The sequence below is a fragment of the Balaenoptera ricei genome, chromosome 4 (genome assembly GCF_028023285.1).
Source record: "Balaenoptera ricei isolate mBalRic1 chromosome 4, mBalRic1.hap2, whole genome shotgun sequence".
Classification (NCBI taxonomy): domain Eukaryota; kingdom Metazoa; phylum Chordata; class Mammalia; order Artiodactyla; family Balaenopteridae; genus Balaenoptera; species Balaenoptera ricei.
Window position 1 is genome coordinate 92076239 of NC_082642.1, and position 23068 is coordinate 92099306.

At 37.0% G+C, this 23068-nt stretch overlaps 1 protein-coding gene across 4 annotated transcripts in view; it reads left to right on the top strand.

The window, feature by feature from the left end:
• The window catches only part of CCDC14 (coiled-coil domain containing 14), a 53764-nt gene that overhangs the window by 29963 nt on the left and 733 nt on the right, over positions 1–23068 (top strand). For 2 of the 4 annotated variants that reach the window (XM_059920954.1, XM_059920955.1), the window contains exons 10-13: positions 5910–5992; positions 8209–8427; positions 8502–8634; positions 14744–16335. In XM_059920954.1, the coding sequence (XP_059776937.1) occupies positions 5910–5992; positions 8209–8427; positions 8502–8634; positions 14744–15674 (1366 nt within the window). In that variant the 3' untranslated portion in view covers positions 15675–16335. Of the gene's footprint in view, positions 1–5909; positions 5993–8208; positions 8428–8501; positions 8635–14743; positions 16336–23068 lie in introns of those variants that run through there. The other 2 variants (XR_009502914.1, XR_009502913.1) reach the window with 2 other exon arrangements.

A 23068-nucleotide genomic window follows, 5' to 3' on the forward strand; every position in this document is an offset into this window, starting at 1 on the left:
GTGAATGTGATTTTTGTTCCACAGGCTGCAGGATTGTAGTTCTTCTTGCTTCTGCTGTCTGGCTCGTGGTGGATGGGGCTATCTAAGAGGCTTGTGCAGGTTTCCTGATGGGAGGGACTGGTGGTGGGTAGAGCTGGGTGTTGCTCTGGTGGGCAGAGCTCAGTAAACCTTTAATCCGCTTGTCTGCTGATGGGTGGGGCTGGGGTCCCTCCATGTTGGTTGTTTGGCCTGAGGCGACCCGACACTGGAGCCTACCCGGGCTCTTTGGTGGGGTAATGGCGGACTCTGGGAGGGTTCACGCCAAGGAGTACTTCCCAGAACTTCTGCTGCCAGTGTCCTTGTCCTCACAGTGAGACACAGCCACCCACCACCTCTGCAGGAGACCTTCCAACACTAGCAGGTAGGTCTGGTTCAGTCTTCTCTGGGGTCACTGCTCCTTCCCCTGGGTCCTGATGCGCACACTACTTTGTGTGTGCCCTCCAAGAGTAGAGTCTCTGTTTCTCCCAGTCCTGTCAATGTCCTGCAGTCCAATCTCACTAGCCTTCAAAGTCTGATTCTCTAGGAATTCCTCCTCCCATTGCTGGACCCCGAGGTTGGGAAGCCTGACGTGGGGCTCAGAACCTTCACTCCGGTGGGTGGACTTCTGTGGTATAAGTGTTCTCCAGTTTGTGAGTCACTCACGCAACAGTTATGGGATTTGATTTTATTGTGATTGCACCCCTCCTACCGTCTCATTGTGGCTTCTCCTTTGTCTTTGGATGTGGGGTATCTTTTTTGGTGATTTCCAGTGTCTTCCTGTCGATGATAGTTCAGCAGTTAGTTGTGATGCTGGTGCTCTTGCAAGAGGGAGTGAGAGCACGTCCTTCTACTCCGCCATCTTGAACCAATCTGTCACTTTATTTTTGAGTTAGAAAATGTAATGGGAGAGCCAGTGTGTTAAGATTTAGATATGCTGGATGTATCATTTAGACTATCTGGAGACATGTATGGTATGATCCAGGATAGAAATGGACTTGGGAGTTATTCACTGACCACGTTTTTATTGAGCATTTACTACAGGTCCTGCACTGTGTAGACCCTGGAGACAATAATAATTAAAAGCAAGTGATTTGTTATCAGCGTGTAAGTGGTAAATTCCCCTAGAAGGTATAGAGTGTGAACAACGCCAAAGGGGAATTGCTGGGGAATAACAGCTTTTTAAGGAAGGAACACAGGAAGAGGAGCCTGTGAAAGAAACCCAGGAAGGAGCAAGTAGCGAAGTATCAGGAAAACTGGGAGAGAGTGATACCATGAAAGCTATGGGAAGAAAGAATTTATGGAAGGGGAGAGATGTTTGTATAACATTCAAAATAAACAAATTGACAAAAGCTACAAAGGTAGGTCAAGAATAAACATCACAAGACAGATCACCCAAAGAAAACCCAGGAAGACTTGAAACAGTATTCTGTAGTTTCAAGGAAATTAAATATAATAGAGTCTCTCTTAGGAGCAGGAAGACAGAGATTGAAAAGAGAGAGTGCTTAAAGAAGAAAAGACAGTAAGAGGAGAAAAGTGGATTAGGTGACCTTGGAAAAATAAAAAAGCTAAAAATTACAGAAATGAAAGCCCTGTTAGAAGCAAATAAATTAACACCAAACAAACATCAAGTCAGGGATATTGTATTCCATTAGAGCCTAAGCAGGGGACTTCCCTGGTGGTTCAGTGGTAAAGAATCCACCTTCCAATGCAGGGGACATGGGTTCGATCCGTTTGGGGAACTAAGATCCCACACACTGCGGGGCAACTAAGCCCCCGTGCCACAGCTACTGAGCTCGCACGTCTCAACAAGAGAGCCCGCATGCCGCAATCTACAGAGTCCACACTCCCTGGAGCCTGCGCGCCACAACTAAAGAGAAGACCTGCACACCCCAACTAGAGAGAAAACCTGCGCGCCACAACTAGAGAGAAGCCCACGCGCCACAACAAAGACCCCACATACCGCAGCGAAAGATCCCACACGCCTCATTGAAGACCCCATGTGTTGCAACTAAGACCTAATGCAGCCAGAAAAACAAAGAAAAAAAAAAAAAGAAGCTAAGCAATATGAAGGCTGAATTTTGTTGTTGTTTTGTTGGTTTTTGTGTTTTGCTTTTCCCCCCCAAATATTTCTGTTTCAGTTGCTACTAAATTCATAGTTCACTGTCTCCTGTAAACCTTATCTTATTTCTCTTTACAAACCCCTTAAATATTTTTTATTAATTTATTTTTATTGTGGTAAAATATATGACATAATATTTATTTTTTAACTACTTGTAAGTGTACGTTGCATTAAATACATTCACAGTACTGTGTACCCATTACCACTGTTTGTACCTAAAACTTTTTCATCCCCAACATAAACCCTGTGCCCACTAAAAGTAACTCCCCTTCTCCCTTCCCCCCAGCCCCTGATAACCTCAGTGCTCTTTTTTGTCTCAATGAATTTGAGAGGCCTGAATTTTTGTCTTTTTTGTTTGCTGCTGTATTTCTAGTGCTGAGAATTGTGCCTAGCACTCACTCTAATAAATACTTGTTAAATGACTGAATGCGTGGTGGATAAGCTTCAGGAATTCATACCAAAAAAACAGAAAAAGACTGATCTAAAAATTATTATTAAAAACATGATATACATGGAAGAGAAACAAAAGAGATGCAAAATTGGCATAGTGTTCCTGCAAAAGAGAAGAGAACGAATAGATTAAAGACAATATTAAAAGATAGATAAATAAAGGGAAACTTACTAATCTAAAGATCTGTGTCAGCAGATCAATAGGGTATACAAGTTCTCAGAAAAACTATGCAAAACGATCAATACCAAGACATGCTGGTGAAGTTACTACACCTTGAGGACAAAAAAATTTAGCTTTTACAGACACTAAAAAGAAAAAGCAAATCATAAGGAGAAAAATATCAAATTGGCCTCAGCCTTTTCACAGCAATATTAATTGTCAGAAGATTATAGAACATCATTTACAAAGTTCTAAGGGAAAAGAAAATATGTGGTCCAGTGATCCTTTTAGTGTAAAGGTAATAGTCGTATTCTAAAGTGTGGGAAAACTTAGGAAATACCAGCACCCTTGGCCTCCTTTAGAAACAAAGATTCTTGAATGGCAAAGTCTAGCCAACCAAGAGGTGAGTTCAGGTAAAGGAGTAGATTAGAGATGAACATTGAATCTATACATAGAACTAAAACAACTGGAATTATGGGCTCAGAATAGACTGTTAGTAATCTTGACAGTAAAAATTCCAAAATCAATGTTTTTCATATCCTATTTCCTTTATTTTAGGCTGTTTAGGAATAATTTTTAAAAATTTATTTTACTGAGGTATAGTTGATTTACAATGTTGTGTCAGTTTCTGCTGCACAGCAAAGTGACTCAGTTATGTATATACATTCTTTTTCATATTCTTTTCCATTATGGAAAGTAAACTTAAATATAATACATAATACTTTTAAATAGCATGTGTAACATTATCCATTTTTAAAAGACTCTTTTATTTATTATCATGTATCATTTTTATAGAACAATCATTTTTTAAAAGCCCGGCCCCAAAAACTGGGAATGAGAGGGAAGAGAGTAGCTAGTGGTACAGTTAGGTTGGAGGGAATGTTTTCCTAAATGTGGGAGCAGCTTTATTATGCTTCTCAGCTCAGGCCCATGAACTTGTAAAAGAGAAGAGGAGAGAAGAATCTGACCAGGGACATACAGACTTGTCAAGCAAAGCTTCTGTCACACACTTGGTGTGTACAAGGACCTGCTGTTTTTCTGGAAAATATCAGAAGAAGCATTCCAGTTGGAGTTATGGGTTACCAGTCTATGCTGCCTTTTCTAGATCTGCCCTCTTTGTTGTAAAGGAGAAACCTTTTCAGAAAAGCTGAATTTTATTAAAACAAAAATGAGATCATGTTATACTATTGTTCTGTAGCTTGTTTTTTTCACTGTATAATGTCTCTTGGAAATCTTTCCATGACAGTCTCTATTTATTTATTTTTAATATATTTATTTATTTTTATTTTTGGCTGCATTGGGTCTTTGTTGCTGCGTGCGGGCTTTCTCTAGTTGCGGCAAGCAGAGGCTACTCTTCGTTGCGGTGCGCAGGCTTCTCATTGCGGTGGCTTCTCTTGTTGCGGAGTACAGTCTCTAGGCATGCGGGCTTCCGTAGTTGTGGCTTGCGGGCTCAGTAGTTGTGGCTTGCGGGCTCTAGAGCGCAGGCTCAGTAGTTGTGGCGCACGGGCTTAGTTGCTCCACGCCATGTGGGACCTTCCCAGACCAGGGCTCGAACCCGTGTCCCCTGCATTGGCAGGTGGATTCTTAACCACTGTGCCACCAGGGAAGCCAGTCTCTTTTTTAAAATACCTGTATATTAGTATTTCATAGTGTGGATATATCATAATTTATGTAGCATTTTGTTTCCAACTTCTATTAAATATTGCTGTTGAGAACATCCTTATATATATCTACAAGATTATAGGTAATTTTGCACATATACAACTATTTCTGAGGCTAGATAACTTAGAGCTGGAATTATTTTGTCACAGATTGTGAACATTTTACATTTGTTGGATAATGCCAAATTGACATCCAAAATGGTTATACCAGTAGACTCCCACCAATTGAGATAATCCCTTTCCCTATACCGTCACCAACGAAAAGTGTTATTTCCTTTCATTTTTGTCAATCCTGTGGCCATAAAGTATCTCCTGTTGTAAATTTGCATTTCTTCAGATTAGTGAGGCTGAGCATTTTTCATATGCTTATTGGCCATTTCTATTTCTTATGTGAATTGCCCATTCTTATCGTTTGTCACATTTTATTGCCCTTCTTACTGATTTGTAGTTCTTAAATGTTACAGACCCTTTGTCTGTTATATGTGTAGCAGGTATTTTCTTCCAGACTGCTAATTCTAGAACAAGTTTCAAATTTTGATGTAGTTAAATCCTTCATTTTTTTTCCTTGGTGGTTGCTGGATTTTGAGTCTTGCTTAGGAATGCCCTTCCCACTTTTTAAGATTATGTAGATTTCCACCTAAACCTTGTATAGTTAAGTTTTGTTCATTTTTATATTTTATGTTTAGCTCTTTAATCCATTCTGAATTAATACATACAAATGATGTGAGGTAGAATCTATAATTTTAGATTTCGTAACAATAATACTTTAGTGTTGATTATTTCCAAGTAAGTAATTCTGGAAAGATACCAGAGATACCTTTTTTTTAAGTATTAACTTCTTAGAAGTAAACACTTCCTTTTGTACGTTCCTATTTGTGAAGCAGCTACATATTGTGAAGTTCATTGTGGGAAAGAGTTGCTGCTTATTAGCATTCTCTTTACTTAAAGCCATTAACTTTTACATCTAATAAAGAAATTAGTAGAAGCATAAATTTGTCTTTTCCAATTTTTACAGTGCATGACAAGCCGAGCAGATAGATGTCTGATAGCAGTCGGTCCCTGTAGGTATTCTGGTTCATAGTTATGACAGATCTTTTAAAAAGTAGATAATTACTACAGTATTGAAAATACTTCCTGAGAAGGAAGACAGAAGAAGAAAATAGCAAGAGGAGATAGAAATGAAAGAAATAGAAACAAACAATGAAATCACTGAAAAGAGAACAAAAAAGGGAAGGGGAAAAATAAATTAACCTTTTTCTAGTGAAGGGTGGTTTTATGCTATCCCAGACAATCTTTTAAAAATTATCTCAGGCCTTCTAATAATAGCAGTAGTGTGGTTTTGTTGCTTTGTTTATTTGGTTTTTGTCTTATGTTTGGAGGATAAGATGGAGTTCTGCTGTTCTAGCCACTATTTGTGTTGTCTATTTTAATAGGCTATCAAATGTATACTGTTAAATGAGCTTGGGATTCTTGCATTCATGTTTTTCATTATTTCATTTAGGCAATTGAGAATTTTGAACCAGCAACTTAGAGAACGAGAAAAAACTCAAAAGTCATCTGGTTCTCTGGAATGCAACCTTGAATGTAGGTAAAAGAACTTAAGAACTGATGGTAAATTCTTTGTGGCTCTGGAAATGTTGATAAAGAATTGAACTTTCTTAATTACTTTGTGTTAAGTGGACTTTTTGTTAACAATTAACATTAAGAAAGTAAGAATAATACTCATTAAAATTTAAAATAGTGCAGAAACACAAAAATAAGAGATTCGTGCTGTGACTTCCCAATAATACCCCTATTTTTTAAAAATTAACTAATTAATTTATTTATATTTGGCTGCATTCGGTCTTCGTTGCTGCACACAGGCTTTCTCTAGTTGCAGCAAGCAGAGGATACTCTTCATTGTGGTGCGCGGGCTTCTCATTGCGGTGGCTTCTCTTGTTGCAGAGCACGGGCTCTAGGAGTGCAAGCTTCAGTAGTTGTGGCATGAGGGCTCAGTAGTTGTGGCTCGCGGGCTCTAGAGCACAGGCTCAGTAGTTGTAGCACACGGGCTTAGTTGCTCCACGCCATGTGGGACCTTCCCAGACCAGGGCTCGAACCCGTGTCCCCTGCATTGGCAGGCAGATTCTTAACCACTGTGCCACCAGGGAAGTCCCAATACCTCTATTTTTTTAAAAAAAGACTGTATTTCCTTTCACATATCTCCTGTTCATATATAATTGATTTATTTCATAAATACTGCGTATCTACTAACAGATGGGCACTAATAGAACTATATATGTACTTCTTTTGTGAAAATGAGATTACACTGTATATACTCCTGCAGCTTGTATTTATTCACGTAATATGTAGTAGACATTTTTCTCTGTCAAAATACATAAATATGTTTCTTTCTGTTTAAGAACTGTGTAGATATTCTCTTTATGCAGTTCTGTCATAATGTATTTAAAGTCCCCTGCCGATAGATATCTAGATACTTTCCTCATTTTCCCAGTAGAAATAATCCTGCAACGAAAATCCTTGTACCTATGTCTCTGTGCACATGTGTGACTGTTTTTGTAGATTATAGCTGTAGAATTTATGAGTCAAAGGGTATATACTGTTGCAGTTTTGACAGATATTGCCAAGTTGTCCTTATGGATCATAGAGCTTAAAGTAAAAGAAAAGAAAAGAAAAGAAAACTAATAGTACTAGAGGAAAAGATAAGAACTTTTTTTGTATTCTTAGGAACTTTTCCTAAGCCCAACAAAAACTCACATGCTACAAAGGAAAGATTGATAAAGCATGTCCCAGAAATCTTTTTCATTTTATGCACAACAAAATTATAAATACATTCAAAAAGCATCAACAAATGGGGAAATGTTTTTTGTGTGATATGACCAAGGCTTGATTTTCCTAATATATAAAAATATCTCTTACAAAGAAATTTTAAAAATATGAGCACCCAACAGAACACGCACTTCATAAACGCGTTCACCTTCACCAGAGTAATTTTGGAAAAGATCACTCTGGTTCCATTATGAATAAACCATGGGGATGGGTGGGAGAGAGGAGGCCAAGAAGGAAAGTGAGGAGATCAGTGGTTGCCATTCTAAGCAGCCTATCTCTTTTTATTCTCTACCATTTCCCTTCTTGTTGCCTTGAGAGCGTGTATTACTAGTCATAATTACTTGTTTGCTATCAGCTCCATGAGAGCAGGAACCATGTCTCTGTTGTTCACCACTGTATGCCCAGATTCTACTTCACTCAAGGCTGCAACTGTTAAATGAAAGGTGCCATTTTATAGCCATTAGAAAGAATGTGATAGATCTCTGTGCTGATACATAACAATCTTATGGAGGGGGGAAAGGGAAGGTTAGAAACTATGGGTATAGTATGATTCATTTATGCTTAAATATATGTTATATGCAAAAGTATTTTCCAGAAGGATATCAAAGTTAATATTGCTTGCTTCTTGGGGGAGAGTGGAGGTGGGGTGGGAAGGGAGACTTTTCATTGAGAATCATTTGGTATCATTGGTATTTCATGATGTTTGAATTTTTTTTACTTTGTATATATATTATTTTTTTGTTAAAAAAGGTTAAAAAAGATTAATGCCTGAAATATCAATTGGAGAAGAAAGATGTGACTTCTGCCAACCAGTTTTTAAAAATACATTTAGTATTTACATAGAACTGCTCAAGCATATAATGGTTAAGCAAAATCAATAAATTCCAAGCCTTTTCTTTTTAAAAAACAGAGCTCTTCCAGGTTTGTAGTTTTTAAATTAGGGTAATAATTATTTGATCTATTTTGTCTTACAGTGTTTTCTCTTCAATCATTGAACAAGTCACTGCAAAATCAATTACAGGAGTCACTAAAGAGCCAAGAATTACTACAGAGTAAAAATGAAGAGCTTTTAAAAGTGATACAAAGTCAGAAAGATGAAAACAAAAAATTTGCTTGTATATTTAAAGAGAAAGATCAAACTTTACTTGAAAATAAACAGCAATTTGACATTGAGACAACAAGAATGAAAATTGGTATGTGTTTGAACTACAGTTATGGTCACTTTTTAAAAAGTAATAGGGAAACTAAAACTTTTTTGTTGTTTTAGAATTGGAGGAAGCTTTAGTCAATGTGAAAAGCTCCCGGTTTAAGTTAGAAGCTGCAGAAAAGGAAAATCAAATTTTGGGAATAACATTACGTCAGCGTGATGCTGAGGTGACTCGACTAAGAGAATTAACCAGGTAATATTGACATCATTTGAATAACTTATGCCTTTTGTTAGATGTATTTATAAACTTCAAAATAATTTCGGACCTGCTTTCTTACCCCTACCCTTTTCTCAATGTTTTTGCTAATTTCTAATGATGTTTTCTTCTGTTCCAATTAAGATAAATTCCAAACATGGTTAACTGCTTTTTTTTTTTTTCCTTTCTTCTTTTATTTTTAAATTTATTTATTTATTTATTTATTTATTTATTATTTTTAGCTGTGTTGGGTCTTCGTTTCTGTGCGAGGGCTTTCTCTAGTTGCGGCGAGCGGGGGCCACTCTTCATCGTGGTGCGCGGGCCTCTCACCATCGCGGCCTCTCTTGTTGCGGAGCACAGGCTCCAGACGCGCAGGCTCAGTAGTTGTGGCTCACGGGCCTAGTTGCTCCGCAGCATGTGGGATCTTCCCAGACCAGGGCTCGAACCCGTGTCCCCTGCATTGGCAGGCAGATTCTCAACCACTGCGCCACCAGGGAAGCCCTAACTGCTTTTTTAAACCATGTGAAAAGGCCTCTGATGAGGAGCTAAAGACTTATTTAGCAAAATGGTTAAGAGCTCTCTGAAGCCAGAGAAACCTGAGTGGAATCCTAGCTCTACCATGTATTAGCTGTATGACTCTGAGCAAGATAGTTAACCTTTCTAAACCTTACCTGTAAAGTGGGGACATGATTAGGGTTGATAGGAGGACTAAGAGATCATTCATGAAAAGCACTTAGCACAGTAAGCCCTCATTCATAAGATCTTGGGTAAGTCATTTAGCCTCTTTGAGCCTCATTCATTTCATCAGTAAAATGAGGGAGTTGGCAGCAACTTCTAAGATCCCTTTATTCCTTAACATGTCTTACAGAAATAAAACCACCTCACTCAATTTTTGAATGATATGCACTTATAAAGTTCAGTTTTCTCTTGGGATGGTTGACAAGAATTAGATTTTCTACTAATTTTTTAAATCCTAGAGAAGTCAGTTATTTTAGGCCTGAATATCATCAGATCTGACCATGCCTTTGAATGAAGCTGGAAATTCATAGTTCTAAACATAAAACAATCTTCTTCGTACTTCAAATGAGAAGACCCATTTTGAATTACAAACTTTTTTTCCCAACTTTGAACTATAAACTTTTAGGGAAATAGATGAAATATATATATAAATCATAATATATATAATATTAATTTTGTTTTGTAAACATATTTGAAGTGACTTTATAAAAGCTATTGTTAATATAGAAATATCACTTTTTTTCCTCATTCATCTTTCACAGAATAATTTCACTCAAACTTGTATTGAACAGTGAAAAAAACAAAATACACTTCTTGTATCCATGTAGTATTATAATTAATTAGGTTCTAGTCAGAGTTTCTAAAAATTGGTTTGTACCACTCTTGTTCAAAGTGAAGTAATTAGGAGAATGTCCCTTCTTATGAAAGTCTTTATAAGGTCTCCAAAGAAAAGCGTCTTCTTTTTCCTGAGGAGTAATTTGGGGTAAAAATTCTGTTATTTTTAAATATTTATGGTAAAAGAAGCCAATCACAATAAGCCACATATTATATGATTTTATTTCTAAGAAATGTCCAGAATAGGCAAACCCATGGAAACAAAAGGTAGATTAGTAGTTGCCAAGGGCTGGAAGAAGAGGGGAAGAATGAGCATTGACTGCTAATGGGCACAGTTTCTTGTGAGGGTTCTGAAACTAGGTAGAGGTTAGGGTTGTACAACTCTATGAATAGACAAAAAACCCACTAAGTTGTACACTTTAAAAGGGCATATTTTATAGTTTATAAATTATATATCAATACACTTTTTAAGTTAAAAATAACTTTTTTAATACATATATTTTTTTAACATATGTATTAAAGTATATATGGTATATAGTCAATTTGGAAAAGAAAAACAGGACAGCAAGGTAACATGGTCAGGTTCCGTGAGTGGTTGCTTACGTGTCACTGGCAGCATCTCCTCATTCTAAGGGGCATGGTTGTCGGCCCCAAGCAGAAGATCTAGCTCCCTGGGAGTTTTCTTCCCTCAATTTCTTTTTCATACTACTAAACCCAGCTCCTTTATGGGCATGACATTAGAAGCTGATGTTATCTTTTATTTATAAAGCACTTGGATTTTTTTCAAAGTCCTCTCTCTATTATTTCATTTGTCCTCATCTATGGAGGGAAGATTTAAATATCTGCATTTTCATGGTTGGGGAAACTGGGGCCATGTAAGTTAAATATTAATAGAGAGTTAATAACGGAGCTGGGACTAGAACTCACACCTCTTAATTCCTAGCCAGGTTTTCTTTCACCCTCATACATGGCATGGTCTTAACTAAAACAGTTTATTCCTGGTGACGACTCCGTGCCTAATCTAGTCTACGTAAACCTTAGCATTTTTTCCCCGGGGAGATGGATGGATAAATGGATGGGTTCATTTGTTTATTCATTTATTCAACAAACATTTATTGTATACTGTGGTCCAAATATATGAGTGTAAAACACACACAAAAATATTTAATCATTTTAGTTGCTAAATATCCACATCGTTAAGCAAAAAGCTATTCTAGTTCTTTGATGATGTATGAAGGGAAATAACATCTTTTTTTAAGGATAAACTGGACTAAATACTATTTAACATGTGTGGTACATTTGTGAAGAAAATTGATAGCAAAAATGTAAGAACAGTTTTCAGAGTAAGTAATAGTACAGTTATTCTAGAAATTAGCATAAATGGAAGTCCAAAGAAATGAAGGCACATACCTGACTCTCGCACCTAGTTGGGACATGAGCTGGACTTCAGCCAAGACTTCAGATTCCCTCTTTAGCCTTACTTCCTGTTTTGAAAAGGACAGCTTCTCTCTGAGAGAAGATGACCCATTATTAAGAGATTCTTCTGCCTTTTTAAGAAGATACCTTAGTACCTGCTCATACTTCCCAAATAACACACAGTGTGCCTTTTCCAGTGTTTATTAGGAACGAAAATGGATTCGTTTGCCAATTGGAGCCTTTTCTTAACATTTACCCTAACATAGAAACTGAGAAAGGTCATTAATTCTTATATATTATCTGCTTTTAGAAAAGACTGTGTCTAAAATGTTAGATATAGACATTTTGTTCTCCTTTTCTTAAGACTCTCAAGAACTTTGCTGTCAGTTTTTTCCCATTGTTGTTAAGGACCTTTTCTTTTTATGCTGAGCATGAATCCTGCCTCATGACTACTAGTTCACCTATTAATCAGACTAACTAGACTCTAAATGATTATAGAAACATAGTAGGCAGGCTTAGCACAGTGTCTTATAGTTCTACCACTGCATTTTCTGAAGATTCAGTACTAGCTTCAAAATGCTAAGTATATATACTCACTGATGGCAATTTTTGTTTTGCCCTTTAAGTTAAAGAGCAAAACAACAAAAAAAATGCTATTGGAGCTCAATTGTCAAAATTCACCCACACTGGCAATTTATGATATGTTTGGTGGTACCCTGTGTAATCCAATTAATTAGGAACATCTCCAGTACTATAGCTGGGCTAACTGTGACCATTTAAATTTTACTTTTGACATTAGAGAGTAAAGCAATGACATCTGACAATACAGATAAATCTTCATGTTCATCTATCCCATATCTTTTCCCTATAGCTATACACCTCAGATAGGTATATATTTTTGTGTGTGTGTTAAATAGTCTCAGAGATTTCACAGAATTTTTTAATGCCTTTCTCAGACTACTGGGGAGGGATAATGGAACTAGAAGTTTCACATACAAGTTCTGAACAGATTTCCTAAACCATTTCTTTCTTCAACCTTCAATAGTTTTGAAATACATCTTTATCACTTTTTAAAGATTTTACTAGAATACATGTTATAAAACCAATAAAATGTGAGGAAAATTAATATATTTTTCAGTAAATAAGAAGTAAATATTCTTCTAATAGCTTCTGAGAGCATTCTTACAAGTGCTGATAGTTATTTAAATTAGTATATTTTTATGAATAGCCAAGAAAGATCTTTACATTTCTTATTATGAAAGTGTGCCAGTTTTCCAAGCATTAAAAATCAGTGTGTTTAGCTGAGTCTCATATAATAGAAACACACATATAACTACTTTATAGCTATCTAGGTGCTTGTATTGCTTCCTTTTAAATTTTGGCATATTTTTACTTTACTTACAGAGATTTAATTTCAAAGACAATGGTGAGTCACATTTTGTTTACACATGAGAAGCTTAGTGATTGCTATTAATTTCCAGAGATTAAACTCTTATTATATTGTCCCTTCCTTCCTTTCTGTATTGCAGATTTTGTGCACAGCAGAGATAACATTTTTAAGTCTGGAAAGGAACTTCAACATAAGGATTTCCTTACTAAAAATAAATAAAAATAAAAATGGCAGTGTGCAGTCTTGTTGAATTAACTAGTGGATCATTATTCATTACAGCATTTCTTTAAATATACATTTCTATAGCATATTTTTTAATCTTTTAATAGTAGCTCATTAGCTTATTGAAAGAGGTATGAGGAAAAAGTGGCTGGAGCCATTGCCATTTGAATGGTAATCAGAACTCAAAACATAGCATATTTAAGATGACAGTGAAAGCCAGGTTGGAAAAAAACTATTTTATTCCTTTTATAGGAAAAGTATCATTCATTCTATATCCAAAGATATAATCACTGCTAACGGTTTCATATAAAGATTCCTTTTAGTATTTTATTTGGATCTGTGTAACTGTTTTTACAAAAATAATATTGTTATTGTGTTGCTTATGGTCTGATCTTTTAAATTTAACCTGGTATAATGGACATTTTCTTATCAATAAATATTCTTTACAACATGGCTATAGATGGCTCTGATGCAGTAAGACCATAGTTTACCTAAATCAGTACACAGTATTTGAGGATATTAACCCCATTTATTTTCTATTATAAATTACATCTTTGTAAATATATCTCTGGGTACAGCCTCTTGGTGAATATCAGTAGGATAAACTTCTAGAAGTGCAACTTGGTGGGTCAGAAGGTGTGGGATATACAAATCTTTAAGGCTTCTGATATATTGCTGGTCTGCTCGGAGAGTGTACACTCCCACTTAGTAATACCTGCTTCTCCAAGCTTCTCTAACAATGGATATTCTTATTTTCCTATGTTAGCTTGATAGGCCAAAAAAAAAAAAAAAAATCACATTTAAAAAATTTGAATTTCTCTGATAAAAGTTGAACTTTTAAAACATGCTGATTGGCTAATTGTAGTCTTTTAAAATTACCTGTTGATGTTCTTTGTATCTTTTTTTAAAACTGGTGTGTTTCTTTTTCTTATCTGTATTTAAGAGTGTATTATGATTCAATTCAAATAGACTAAAGCCTTGGTATAAAATGGTTTTAATAGGACTACTAATAAAAGCTGCCACGAAATAAAAACCCACTTAGCCTGAAACTGTGCTAGGCACTTTACCCTTATGTTTTACTATTTTATGTTATTTAATGTTCACTCTAATTCTGAAGTAGTTACCTTCATTTTGCAATTGAAGAACTTGAGATTCAGGAAGGTTGAGTGACTTGCCAAGATCACAGCTAGCAATAGTGTGAAGATACGATTCCATTTCTGTCTGACTTCAAACCCTGTGTGGTTTTCCTTATATCACACTTTTCCTGGAGCCTAGCTGTTGCTACCTAATTATACTAGATAATTATCTCTAACTATCATTTTTTTTTTACCCAGCATTATTCCAGCGTCCTTTGCATATATATTTTTAATGGAAAGTAATTTAATTACTAACAGAGTCCACTAACAAATGAGTAGTATATTTACCATTTTACAATGTTGCTCAAAAAAGAAAGCATCTCTGTACCTTAAGAGAGAAATTTTTCTGAGCCTCTATTTTTAGATATAATAATAATCGATTTGAGGCAGACCAAGATCTTTTATCATTTCTTATTTTAATTTACTCTTTCCAGAGCATATTCTGTGATTTTGTGCTTTTAGTTGCTTTTTCCTGTATTAAGGACCAGGTGCTTGCCTCAAATACTTTCTTTTAAAGATGAGGTATATTTAAATAAATGAAAGAAATGGGTACAAAGAGATAATTAGTGTACTAAATTCTTCTTAACAGAACTTTACAGACCAGTATGGCAAAGCTTCTCTCAGATCTTAGTATGGACACTGCTCGCTGCAAGCCTGGGAATAATCTTACGAAATCACTTCTGAACTTTTATGAAAAACAACCTCAACATGACCCAATCCCTGCTCACACTTCCATAATGAGCTATCTAAATAAGTTAGAACCAGTTCACACTATTACTACACGTTCAGAGCCACTTTCTACAATTAACAATGAGGAAAACACAGTGCCAGATAGACCCTATGAAAATGTTCTGCCCTCTAAAGGCCCTCAGCATACTAATGCTAGGAACATGGTGGAAGCATCAGCCCCTGGAATCATTTCTGCCCTTTCAAAACAGGATTCTGATGAGGAGAGTGAAGTTACAACTTTAATAGAAGATGAGTGTAATTTGGATAAGACAGTTTACATTCCGTTTGCTAGAAGCACTTCTAAAAAGAAATCACCACCATCTAAGAGATTATCCCCCCAGCCACAGATCACTGTTGCTCCACCGCAGACGGTCAGTGGACGTGTTGCTGAAAAAGAAAATAAATCGTGTGCACTTGGAGTTTGTTCCGCTTCCAAAGAGGAAGGAGTTGCACCTGAGAAACTTTCCAGAACAGCTGATATGGAGGACAAGCAACTCCTCAAGAAAATAAAGGAAGCCATTTGCAAGATACCTCCTGCCGCTGAGGAGCCAGAGGAATTGGCTGCGTGTCATGGGCCCTCCACTTGTCAGAACAGCAGCATTCAAGTGAAGAGTAGTGCAGTCTCTGATGGTAGCTTTTTAAATTCTGATTTAACCTCTGACTGGAGCATGTCTTCTTTTTCAACGTTCACTTCCCGTGATGAACAAGACTTCCGAAATGGCCTTGCAGCACTGGATGCCAACATTGCTAGACTCCAGAAGTCCTTGAGGACTGGTCTTCTGGAGAAGTAAACTCAGAAGAAAAGTTGTTTTTAAGAATAGAACTTGGCTACATTGAATATATATTTTAAATTTCTTTAAAGTTTTATATTAATTATGTGTGAAATAATAAATTGTATGAATAGTAAATTATTGGAATATATTGACACTGGAACTTTTAAAAACAAGTCATCTTAAGAAATTGACATTTGCTAAGAGAAGAAAGATGTGTGTAACTAGGAAAATATTGTAAGTATTGTAAATAATATTTAATTTAGTATTTATCAATTAGAGTTTATTCTTACTCTGCTGGGCTCAGGGTGCAGGTTGGAAGGATTCTCTGGTTATTCTAAAGGATAATGGGAAGGGAGTCTCTGGGTACAGTTTACTATATTAAAACTAGAGTTTCTTTTCTCTTTCAGGATTCCTGTTTGGTTTTTAATGGCATTGTGTTTTTATGTGGGATGCTCTGTGCTACAGGCTGGTGTTATTGGTGAGACATATAAACATTTATTTTAAGAGAAAAAGTGCCAATATCTCTATTTTTAAAAATCATTGATTGGTCCAAGAAAATATAGATAACATCCTAAGTTAGCATATGGTTTCTTAAAACTTTGGCACTTTATTTTTGTCACAAATGCATTTAAGACCAATAGAAAGTAAAAGACTGATAAAGAAATGCTAACAAAGAAGTTTTAGTTTTGGAAATTTGGTTTTTTAAATAAAGAAGTGTTTGTTTTTTGTCATTATATTTGAACCTGATGGACTTTTTAAAAAATATATTTATTTATTTATTTATTTTGGCTGCGCCGGGTCTTAGTCAAGGCACATGGGATCTTCATTGTGGCATGCGGGATCTTTTAGTTGCAGCACACGGACTCTTTAGTTGTGGCATGTGGACTCTTTTTAGTTGCAGCATGCAAACTCTTAGTTGCGGCATGCAGACTCTTAGTTGTGGCATGCATGCAGGACCTAGTTCCCCGACCAAGGATCAAACCTGGGCCCCCTGCATTGGGAGCGCGAAGTCTTACCCACTGGACCACCAGGGAAGTCCCTGAACATGATGGATTTTATAAATCTTGCACTGGTTGTAATTCTGCCTTTCTGGACCAATTTTTTCTTTTTTTCAACACTTTAGCTGAGAACATTCTCTATTCTATAAATAATATGAATTAGGTTGGTCTGTGCTTCTCTAAACTAGCACTCCCTAACTACTTGGTATCATTTCCTTCCATGTAAACAGCACATTTTAACTCTTAGAAAACTGCGTAGTGTGCTATCACTGATACGTCATACAAGTCACCTCCCTGGTGTCATTGTATTTAGTGCTTGGGCAGGCTTTAGCATTAAAGAGTGTTCTGCTGGTCCCAGAACCTCTTCCTGCTGGTTTTTAAGTGTTGGGGCTCAGATTCTAAAGGGCCCAGATATAGTCTCTTTGACATGTTCAGATTTTATAGAAAGAGATTTCTTAGGTCTAAATATTAAATGAATTCTAAGCTATTTTCACAGAATTGTCCATTAATATTTTTAATTTCTTGCTTCCAGTATTCATAAATTAATTCCTTGTTTTATGTGGAGGTAACAGTTCACAACCCTTGAACACAAGTTCAGAAGTACAGTTCAGAAATAGAAAATAATAAAGCAAGGGAGAAAATTGTGTCATCTGTGTATTCCTAAATATTCAATTGTTATTCATATGCAGAAGTAAATTCTTAAGATTATTATATGATATCCAAGAAGATTGTCCTCTTTTACCCTTAATATAAGACAGGCATCCTTATGTGCAAAGAAACATTTTTAATATTTATGGGTTCAGTTAACTAAGGGTTAATAATTTGATTGAAGAACAAATGAGACTAGAAAAATCCTTGGGGGACCTTTACCAGGAGCTTACTGTTTATTTGATTAAAGACATACACATGGCATAGAAACATGAAAGAATTTGGTTAAATTTTAGGGTGGAATATGACCCTAGCAAAATGTATGGAATAGACAGTGAGTTTCATAGAAGTTTAGAGTAGAAAGAAGTCCCAAAATGATAGAGAAAGACCTAGAAGAGAAGAAACTTCATTTGGATCTTAAAGAATGTATAGGATTTGAATAATTCTGTAAATATCCTCAAAATGTTAACCCCCTATAAAGTCAGCATCATCAGAATGTGGAGGTTGAGTGGTATATTCAGAGAATTGTTAGGTACAGCAACCTGACTAAAATAGAGGGTTGATGTTCCTTTATGATAATGGTAGTAATAGATGATGGTAACACAATTTAGAAGAGCTGGGGTCAGACTGTAGAATGTCTTGAGCTCCAGGCTGAGGAATGACCATTATACATTATGAAATGATTGGGTGTAAGGGTATCCTGGGGTTGTTTTTTTTTAAATTGAGGATCACCAGATGAAACCGGATGTTCTTAAAATTGCATAGAGTAATGGTAAATAAGAAGGATTAGAGGAGAGAGAGGCTAGAGACTACTTAGAAAGCCGTTGCAGTAGTCCAGACATAAACTGATAGGCCTTTAGCAATAAGAGTGAAAAAGGAGAGACAAATGGAAAAGTTTTCAATAGGCTTGGTGACTTAATAGGAAATGAAAGAGAAGGAGAAATCAAAGATGACGCCCAGGTTTTTAATTTGATCAGTTCAAGTCACACTGAGCAAGCACTGTCTAAAATGAAAAATCAAGTTCTTGGTTAAGTTCAAAGTTAACAAATTCCAATGTAAGTCTTGATAACGGTAGTGATAATGGAGAGTGGGCTAAAAAGGAGAGGAAGAGTGCCCATTCTCAGTAGTTCTGATCTTCACACTAGGAGTCATTGTGACTGCCTCATCATCGTCTCAGTAGGGTCATTCTAGTCCCAAATCCCAGCGCTCTCACAAAACCTTTTCTGATGTCCCAGAATGTGAAAAACATGGACTGTCCCCTAACCTCTGAAAGGATGAATTCAGTGTCTCCTGATAGGTACTGGCTGTAGAATAGGAAGGAACTATTCTCCAGCATTTTGTCACTATTCTACGGTCCTTTCTTGGATCTGTGGAGGTAATGTATGGGTTGTTCATAATGGATTTAGTATTTGTGAATACCATTGAAGATGAAAATTAGAATCTGATTCTATTTGATCAAGCGTAGGGATCCTAGGATCAGGGCTAAAGAAGCCAAAGTAGTACTTGGTGCACATTTTTCTCTTATTCTTGCCACCCTTGGAGTTTAGTGAATTGTCCAGAAATCTTTACTTTTTACTAATGGTGGCATTCATGTCAAGTGCCTTAAAAATAAAGGCCTTCAACCACATAGAAAGTAGGGCAGAATTGCAAAGCCTGGTTAGGTAGAAAGGGCATGCAGCCAAATCACAACTTAAGTGTATGTAGTGCTCATATTGTGGGGCAATCCCTTCAGCTAAAGATTCATTCATTCATTCAATGAATAAAGGAAATGAAAGCTCTAATATGTGCCAGGTACTATTCTGGGTTCTGAGAAAACAACAGCGAGCAAGACAGGTATTCTCTACCCTCAAGGAGCTTATGTTACAGTGTGACACAAGCAAAGGATAAGTGCTGTGAAGAAAAAAATGGGGTAAGGTCACAAAGAATGACAGAATTGGTTAAAGTTTTAATTATTAGAGTAAGAGGCCCCTTCTCAAAAATTATTTTTAGGAGTCTAGAATTTAAGCATTACACTAAAGTTGAATTTGATATACGAGCTAACACTCCCTTAATCATTTTTCAAATCTGTTAATTCTTACTTTCCTTCTGCCTAAAATTGCTTAAACAAATGTGTTCTATGACTATATAACTTATATATTGGTGTTTTAGTATATCATGTGTAGAGAACTGGGCATATTTTATTTAAAGCAGTTGGCCCTAGTATGACCTCCCAGAGAATTATTATCAGAGATGGTAAGATCTTAGGGACTTCTGAAGGGCTTAAAATTGGTTTACGAAAGCACTTCTATCTATAAAAGTCTTCTCTCTCACTCTCATACCCAAAGAGGGAATCTGTTTTACAGTGATACCTACTACTGGTAATATCCCAAATGTACCTTTTGCCTGGACCACCCTTTTCCTCAGGCTCCTGACAAATTCTTACTCATTCTTCAAACCCACAGTACCACTTCTGTACCTTGCATATACCTCTACTGATGCATCAGTTTACATTTCAGCCTCTCCTACCCTGTGTACGTAAGAGCAGGGACCAGGATTTATTCATCTTTGACACCCCGTGACACTTGGTACCTATTATATAGTAGTCAGTTAATAACTACTGCTGGACTTAACTAAATCCCTGACAAATGGTCATCGAGGCTTCAGTTAACTTCCTCCTGGTGTGGGCAAGTTCATGCAATAGCTTGTTATAGCTTTATTACATACATCTAAGCTAGCGTTAGCCTCCTTGTAACTTTTATTCTTTATACCTATTATTAACTTCTGAAGCAAAATTCACTTGTTTAGAAAACAGTTGCACACTACTGCTTGTGCTGTGGAGAAGCCACAGATTCCTAGATCTTCAGGAGGGGAGATAGGGCAGAAACTTAAACTGTCACCAGTGCAAGGATAATTTAGAAATATGGAAATTGAAAACAAAAATATTAAAGACGTTTGCTCAAGGCCCCACAGCTAACACCTTGAACCAGATATTGTGATTCTCAGTCTACTTTCTTCACTATGCTGTCTCATTGATATCAGGTGAATCTCATGACCACTTGAACCCCTGGGGCCCCAAATCTGTCACCAGAATCTAGCTGTATGCCATTCTCTCTCTACTAGCATGGTCTAATAATAAAGGAATTCCTTCTGTAATTTATCATGAGGATTAGATAAGTAAAAATGCTTAGCAAACTGTCAGTGGTAAATAGTTGTTAATGATCACTAATTATATATAGTTGGTCTACATGTATATGTGCATGTACTGTGCTAGACACTTAAGGTTTCATTTTTGCTTTATGAAAGACACACAATGTTCTTAAATTCTCTGTTTAGCATGTGGCATAATGCTAGTAAAACAATTTTCCCACTTGGCCATTTCCATCAAAAGTCATTATCTAAACTTGCTTTTAAAGTGGATAGAGAAAGTTACATGAGTTTTCTCCCATCAACACTGGCATTCACAGTGAGTTCGGACATTTCGAGGACCCCAGCAATATCTCCTGTTCAGCTGGAGAGTAAGAGGGCTCATTTTCCTTGGAGATCTCAAGTAGACATGCAGAAGTATCACAGACTATCCAGCAGGAAAATGTGGTCCCCTTTGGAGCTGGAGACTGACACATTTGTTCAAATCTAAAACAAAGAATGAGGTCCACTGCCCAGTAGGGAGCACACAGCCAAGGTACATATTTTCACCCCACCATCCTTTCCAGATTATTCTGCACTTGGCTGTGAGCTCTAGCCCCAGAATGGAGTTGGAGACCAGAATCAAGTATTTTAAAAGTCAGCAGCTCCAAAGCAAGCAGAACAGATCCTTTTGGAGGGTAGTAGTTTGTGGTTTGGCAAGAAGAAAGGAGTAAAGGAAAAATAAAATTTTAAATCCAGAGCCTCAACGGATGGAGAGAAAATTAATCTTTTTTCTTTTTCTTTTTTTTAGGTCAATACTGTCAGACTTGCTGTCTTAGGATAGGGAGATAGATTGGTGGAAGATGGTACACAAACTAGAACAAGCCAATAAATATTTGAGTAAGTAGGTCTTCACCATTTAGAGCAGTGACCCATATGCCACCACTCCACCCTTCCTCTGCCACAGAGCTAATGATCATTTTTTTCACCAGAGACTCAGACCACTTGTCATCACCTCTTCCCTCCCCACCATCCCAACTGGTCTAAAAATCCATCTGGTCAGATTTCGGTAATGATGGATGACTAACACATAAGACAGCTCCTCTTGTCCCCTAACTTACCCAGAAAGAGTATGAGAATTTAAATTGTCGTTTTGTATCTCTGGCCAAAGTTTGAGAAAAGGTCATGATAGATCACTGATGAATGTAAGACACTTGAAAAGGCAATGATATTTAAGTCTATGGGAAAGTTCATTTTAATAATGGTGCATTAGAAGAGAATGAGCCCTGGATTGGGAGTCAGGTGACCAAGTGAGTCTGTCTTCATAGTCTTTGTGACCTTCAACCATTTATAATTTATTAGCTCTCTGGTGTGTGCCACACTGAGTATTTAAACACAAGACAAAGTGTGCCTCTGAGGGACCTAGAGCCCGAGGACCTGAAAAAATGAGGAAATATGATCTCAAAGACTCTCTCCAGCTCAAAATGCTACAACTTCCAAGGAGATGGTTTGCAACACCAAAGGAACTAGACACATAGTGCTGATGGACACTCACACCATGTTGGTGTCATACAGAATTTTAGCTTTGGATTGCTGTTTTTTCTCTTTTCCTCTAATACTCATCTCTTAGGTGCCCTCCATATTTATTTTTCTTCTAGATGATACTTTTAAAGAGTATCTTTGTGTGGTGACTTTCTGAGGACTTGAATATTTTTATGTCACCCTCACATTTAAACTATAGTTTCCATTGGATTTCAATGTGAAGATGGAAGTGTAAAGTTGTCCTTTCCCCCCTTCTTTTGTAGAAATCAAAAACAAGAGAAGTACAAATGCCATTTGTGGGGAAAACTAGGAGGCAGCTCTAAAACCAAGCCACAGATGAGCTAGAAGAACTGCCAAAAGCAGTAGTTATCAAGCAGGGTACATATGATAGGAAACAGAGAGGGGATGCCATGGGTTTCACGTAGCAGAAAGAGCTAGCAGAGTACACTTCTTAGTGATGAACAGCTCACCCAGAGGGAAACGTTGTAAATCCTTAGTTTATGACAATGGAAAGAAGTTCCATAAGCTTTATGTTAGGGGAAAAATATAGATGCCTATTGCCATGTAGAGAAGTAACGCTAAACAAATCACTGCACAAAACTGAAGATTAAGGAAAATTCCAACCCTTCTTATACACAGGCATTCTGCAAATAGCTGATCCAGGAAAACCTTCCTTATCTGCTTCAAAAAAAAAAATCAGTCATCAAGAAGGACCAGCAGAGGATCTATACTAGAATATTTTTAGGAAAAAAAGAGAAAAGAAATAGAAAAATAAAACTGTAAATTAAAAACCTTATCAAGGACATCCCTGGTGGCACAGTGGTTAAGAATCTGTCTGCCAATGCAAGGAACATGGGTTCGATCCCCGGTCCAGGAAGATCCCACATGCCACAGAGCAACTAAACCCGTGCACCACAACTACTGAGCCTGTGCTCTAGAGCCCGTGAGCACAACTACTGAGCCCGCCTGCCACAACTGCTGAAACCCACCCGCCTAGAGCCCATGCTCCACAACAAGAGAAGCCACCACAATGAGAAGCCCGCGCACCGTGAGGAAGAGTAGTCCCTGCTCGCCGCGACTAGAGAAATCCCGCATGCAGCAACGAAGACCCAATGCAGCCAA